This window comes from Pieris napi, chromosome 22, assembly GCF_905475465.1.
Source record: "Pieris napi chromosome 22, ilPieNapi1.2, whole genome shotgun sequence".
Lineage (NCBI taxonomy): Eukaryota > Metazoa > Arthropoda > Insecta > Lepidoptera > Pieridae > Pieris > Pieris napi.
In genome coordinates, this window is record NC_062255.1 from 5372786 (window position 1) to 5379118 (window position 6333).

At 37.0% G+C, this 6333-nt stretch overlaps 1 protein-coding gene across 3 annotated transcripts in view; it reads left to right on the forward strand.

Annotated features, from left to right (window-relative positions):
- The window catches only part of LOC125060625 (pickpocket protein 28-like), a 38459-nt gene extending 35491 nt beyond the window's left edge, over nt 1-2968 (forward strand). For all 3 annotated transcript variants that reach the window (XM_047665584.1, XM_047665585.1, XM_047665583.1), the window contains 4 exons: nt 361-420; nt 1507-1723; nt 2273-2446; nt 2722-2968. In XM_047665584.1, coding sequence (XP_047521540.1) covers nt 361-420; nt 1507-1723; nt 2273-2446; nt 2722-2794 — 524 coding nt within the window. In that variant the 3' untranslated portion in view covers nt 2795-2968. The remainder of the gene's footprint in view (nt 1-360; nt 421-1506; nt 1724-2272; nt 2447-2721) is intronic.
- Nucleotides 2969-6333: the final 3365 nt, after the last annotated feature.

A 6333-nucleotide genomic window follows, 5' to 3' on the forward strand; every position in this document is an offset into this window, starting at 1 on the left:
ACCAAATTATGTTGCTATTTTTTTATATTTTTATACCATAGTATTAGTGAACTATTTATTAAGTAGATTATAATATTTTAAGATAGACAATATAAAAAAACTTGCCAGGGCAATAAAATATTCAGAATTTAGAACGTTTTATTAATAAATAAAGTATATGGGTTTTAGTTAATATAAGTGTTGCATGATAAATACACAAGTATGGATTATTGTCGGATCGGATATAGTGGAGAAGCGCAATCCGGCTTTCCGATATATTTCTCATGACTCATTCCGGTATCCGACGCCGGATCGGAGCAGTGGAGAAAGGGCCTTACATAATATGCACGGTGCAAACGTAATGTATTTTTAATATTTTAGATGGTCCAAATATGGCCACGTGTAACTCTGGAAAAATGGCGTGTATTAAAAAGTCGCAAAGTGAGTAATTTCCTTTTTATTATATTCAGTATATTGCTTTTGTTTATCTGTGCGGCACAGCCTCTCAAGTAATAAAGTTTGATGCATAAAATCTTTTGAAACATAACAAATACGTTCGGATTCAGCGGTATTTTGTTTTGATTAACCAGAAACTTAATCGTTATATCTTTTCAAGAGATAATGAAAAGAATTCAGTGGCGCTACAACAATTTTGGGTTTGGTCAGATTTTTTAATCTGTTTCATGATCATTTGTCAATCTAATAGGCAATTAGGTGATCAGCCTCTTCTGCCTCACACACGCCGTCGACTTTTGGGTCTAAGGCAAGCCGGTTTCCTCACAATGATTTCCTTCACCGTTTGAGCGAATGTTAAATGCTTACATAGAAATAAAGTTCATTGGTGCACAGCCGGGGATCGAACCTACGGCGTTAGGGATGAGAGTTGTACGCTGATGCTACTACTACACTGCTTTTCAAGAGATACTTGACTAAAAATGCTCGAAGCGAGATTGTAAGAGATTTTTTTTCCATTAATTTTGGTTACCATAGATTTAAAGTGAAATTAATCACAAAATGCATGTTCAGTAAAAACTACGCGCAACTATTGTTCAGTAATTACCGGTACCTCTGAATTTAGTCAAAATTAATTTATTCATATTGTTATGTATGTAAATTGGTAATTATCCGATCATAAAATATGTAACATTGCGTGTTGTCCCCACGAGAATGTAAGTGCGTGCTCCTATTTCACCATGCCTCCTGCTGATAGAGGACAACTCTTTGTTTTTAATTTATTTTATTATTATTAATTACTTAAAATGTAATGTGGAACATGGTTTAATGGTTGCAGCTCCTTACAAACGTTGTGTAAAAAAAAACATGGTGATTAAAAAGAGTGGCGGAGAGTTTATTGCCAGTTCTTCTCTTCCGTTCTACGCCCTTGATTTGAGAACTGGCACTTAATGTAAAATTAGAAGCATTGATATATATATATATTTCTTTACTGACAAGTCATAAGTGTACAATGTGTTACCTAGCTGATTAAATGATTTTTGAATTTTGAACAATATTTAAATAACACTTCAGTGGAACTGGTGACAGTCGAAATGAAATCAGGAATGGCGGGAGATGACGAAAACGATACGATAATTGGCGAAGCCCGCGAAGTTGCGTTACGCTGTAAATGTCTGCCTGCGTGCACTTCCATAGAATATGAAGCTGAGACATCGCAGGCTGATTATGATTGGAAATCTCTCTTTAGAGCGTACAAACTGCCAATGAACAATGACACAGTGGAAGAAGAGTAAGTATCTTCATTTTTTATCGCACATTAAAAAACATCTGTTATTGACAGGTCTTTTTCAATAGCTATCCCGACTTAATATTGAGTTTTAAGCTATTGCATAGATTTTATAGCAGGCTTTGAGCGCGGCGACCGAATCAAGAAATTCCGTAACGAAAAAACCTAACACACGATGACGTAATGTAGGTGCGGCCAATACGCATAGCGGGACAGAACGCATACTGCGTCTGACATTGGTCTGGTGTGATCGATGCAGCGCAGGTGCGTTAGAGTGGGACAGAACGCATACTGCGTATTCACATATCTCGTAGCGTAAGCGCGACCGGTGCAGCCGGTACGCGTTAGAGTGTGACAAAATATATAGGCGTGTTAGTCTGAGTCTGGTATAGTGGTAGATTGAATTAATTTCAAAGAAAAAAAATACTGCATAATTATAAAATAAATAAATAATTATAATTGCATAAGTTGATAAAAAATGCTATGCAATAGCTTTACCGCGGCAGTCCCCGAGTACCACACGTTTTTTTTTTAGTTAAAATTTTCTTGCAGCGCATTATTCGCACGAGTGTTCGTGTTTTTCAAAGAAGCTCAGTTCATAACATCACGCAGGTCGGAGTTGTATGGACCAACTGATTTTCTCGCTAATTGCGGCGGTTTATTGGGGCTCTTCATGGGCTTCTCAATATTGAGTGTGGTTGAAATCATCTACTTCTTGACTCTAAGGTAAATCAGTGATATTGTCTTATTCTAATAAACGTATTTTGGTAACATTAGTTAGTTATAAGACTGTGTTTGCAATATTTGCTTTGAATTTTTCATTGACCGAAATCAAAACGTTCAAAATATACAAAAGTATCCAGCTAGTTTTGATATAAAGAATAAATCAAAAGGTGATTGAATTCTTGTTCTACCAACTTGTATTTGTTGAGACAATTCTGCTTGAAGTACGATTTTTGTTTGTCTTTTAATTTACCATCTTATTTAAATCCTTGTTGCAGGCTGTACTACCTATTATGGAAGAAAAAGGATTCGAAAATAAATGCTGATCTCAATAATAAACGATTAGCTTAAGCTTTTCACTTATATAAAATTGTGTTGCATCTTTTTTTTTTTTAAACCAGAAACCAAAACTTTAAAAAATATATACAAAAACAGGATGACATGATGAACCTAAAGCTACGACAAATAAAATATGACTATATGAAAATGTTGTTTTCACTATAAATACATCATACATCCTGCCACGTTTAAAGAAATCGTCCGCAAGTGTTACTATAACGGGATTTTCATCCAATTTTTTCCAGATTTTGGCTATTCTATTACAGCCCAAAATAATCTGAAAATACACAAATAATTTAACAAATCGTAAATTAGCTCCTTCCACTTGACCGTATTCAACGAAGAGCTGTTCGAATCGCTGACGACCAATCCCTTTCCGAGCGGCTCTCCTATCGCCACGGAGAGTGTTTAGAGGAGTTGTTCGTAATTATTCTTGCAGCTGAGTTCCATTATCAGACGTCGAAGTAGTATACGAAACTCCACCCTTATCACTTTGACGTCCGTCGTTCCACAACTAAACGTTGTTTAAGAAGTTAAACAACCAGGTGTCCTCTGAAGTATTTCTGAACCAATTTGCCTTATGGTCCTTCACGAAAAGAGCGTACCGTGTTTTGAAAGGCTGGCAACGCACTCGCGTGCCCTTTGGCATTAAGAGTGTAACTGGGCGGGTGGTATCACATAGGATCAAGTGAGCCCTCTACCCATTTGCCCCCTGTTCTTAAAAAAAATCCTGCTTTGCTTAGCTTAGTAGTGATTTTTAGAACTTCTCCGAAATTTAGTGCTAATGCTGCCTAGCGATTCTGTAACTCACTTTTCGAACTCGGTTCGGCGGTCGGCGGTCGCGTTCAAATCAGTCGTGAAGCAGTCAATTTATGATTTGGCATTCTGATAAACAATAAACTACAAGTGAGTTACAGAATCGCAAGGCTGAGCTAAGTACCGAATCTGACTTAGAAGTGCAATGTTGACATATTGCAGCAACTTTATGTATGTATACAAAAAAATGCGTGTAATTAGAGTAATTAGTGACAGTATTTTGTATATGTGTATTTAGTGAATTTCCGTTTTTTAGTGTAAACAAATTCCTCGTAGATCTACTTGTTTGATTATAAAGTTATTAATTAGCCACATCGTAATGGCTCTCGATAACATCTCTTCTACTCCGTAAATATTGTAAGTTTTGCCCCTAGTTAAATACCTGCTACATAATATAATGAATTACTAAACTAAAAGCATAAAGAAAATGAATAACACTAGCTTTTCCCATAATAATTTTCGTAGATACATGAAACAAGGGTTGGTAGGGACCCAAGAGTATAATTTGAATACATTAATTAAATAAGTAATTACGTCAGCCAAAAGATGACTCTGACTGAATATTAAAATATATTTAAGATATTGTTACGAGCTAGAAGATCGGATAGAAAACGCCGTAGAATTTCTTCAAGGGTTTATTTTCAATTAAATCTACGAGGAATTTGTTAACACTAAAAACCGGAAATTACATACACAAAATATATATACTGTCACTAATTTTAATTACACGCACTTCACACGGTACTTTATCACTTATCTTCACTATATTCTTTATCTCTTCAGTGTTTATCTCTTGACATCGCATTTGAAACTGAACTAAGTGGTAGTTTTTTTTTAAAGGAATCTCGCTGTTGGCCTTAAGCCTTTACAGCTAAGCTCGGGCTGTTTTGGTGAGCGTAGCTCGGCCCGAATGGGCGATCTTCCCGCGACTAGCGCAAGGGTGTCTCCTATGAGACTCGAACCTCGGCTTGGATCGTCGCGGGGTGGTCAATCGCCTGAAGGGCAGGACGGAAGGTCTCTGGAGTGATCGAAGTACGAAGTAAAGGTCCTCGCCTTCCCCGGTGAAGGCGGTTTTTTACTCTAATCTGATTTTGATTTTTATTATTATTAATGGCCGCGTGGGTAGATTTTAATTTATTGTTAGCTACGGTAATTGGATCGTCCGGATCCGTTCTTGTGTGTCAGGGCCTCCTAAGAGCCTTTTTTGTCGGGAAGGGATAATAGTTGATGCTTTTACGCACCAATAGGTTGGGATGGTGTTTAGCCTTGTCGAAGTGGCGTGTGGACGCCAACTTCATCCATTGGGCTATGGTAGGGAGCTGAAATAAGTGGTCGCGTTTTGGCTCGCTTATATATCCCTGGGAATAGTCTTGAACGATGTTCGAGAACTCTCTAGGCGGGAGAGCTACTGAGTAGGGATTGCACAATTCTAGAACGTGCGTACTCGCGATCTCTTTCGCACATTGCTCACTCCTTGTGGTACGGCGTTCTAGCGTGCTCGGTCTACCTTCCTGAAGATTCCGATCTTCCCTCTCTCTCGCGTATCATACCGTCCTTGTCCCACATCAAAGGGGCCTGAAAACGCCTGAAAACGGATTTCCTGAAGAGTGTACCACTCGTCTATACTTGTTCTTAAACTGCCTGAAAAGGTGTTTCAGCCTCATGAAAGCTAGGGTAACATTGATTGACCCTCTCCTGAAATGGTCAGAAATCACATTTCAGCCTGCTGAAAAGTTCTTTAAGTAGTGAAAAAATCGAGAAACATTGCAACAATATACTAAGGAAATACATACCTACTTTAAATAGCCTATACGTATTCTTTACATTGTAAAGTTTTACTTAAAATCGTTCAGTAGTTTTCGTGTGATTGAGAAACCGCCATCCATCCATACAAGCAATTATTATATTAGCGGGATATTTCACACAAGAGAATTTTAACTTTGTCTCACAAAATTTGCACAGTTTTCGAGGTAACTCATTCAGCCGAATAGTGATTTTTTTCGCATGCAGCTTTCGCATTTCACATTTTGGACGTTTGGTCACCTCAGTCACTGCAATAGTACTACCTTAAAATAATCCTAGCCTCATGTAAACAGAACTAGCATGTTCCAAGCCAGGACAGTACTAGCTTGAAAAACTAGCCTCGTATATCCCGGGCATTGGGGAGTAAAAATGTACCTGGCGCATAATTTCGTATTAAAAATAACGATTAAAGCAATTATTAGACTGCTTTAGTACATAAACACGGCAGAATTTTTGTATGGAATAATGCAAACTTGATAGTTATTAGTTAACCATATAATATCTTAATTACAATAATTGCCACGCCTTAACACACGCCACATATGCCGAGAGATAACATGAATTAGTTTATATAACTTGCAATTAAGAAAGGTTGTACGTTACAGTTAGTTCCGGTGTTGATCTAGGAGGTCGTCATGAAGAAACATTCCAGGTAATAAATTGTTCTTTTTGATAAATAAATTTAAAACCTATAGTTTATATTGGAATCTTCTTATTTGTATTTATTTAAACTTCTTTACGTGAAAAAAACTTGAAAAATACAGGGTCAAGTGCAAAAAGTTCATAAACCAAATCAACAAAAATGAAATTACAAGTAACACTGAATTATACTTTTATTATTGATTGTCTATCATCTATCTGTCACCGAACTGTTTTTCTCACTGACAGGCAAATTTAATTAAGCATATTGAAAAAGTTCACGGCCGGGATTA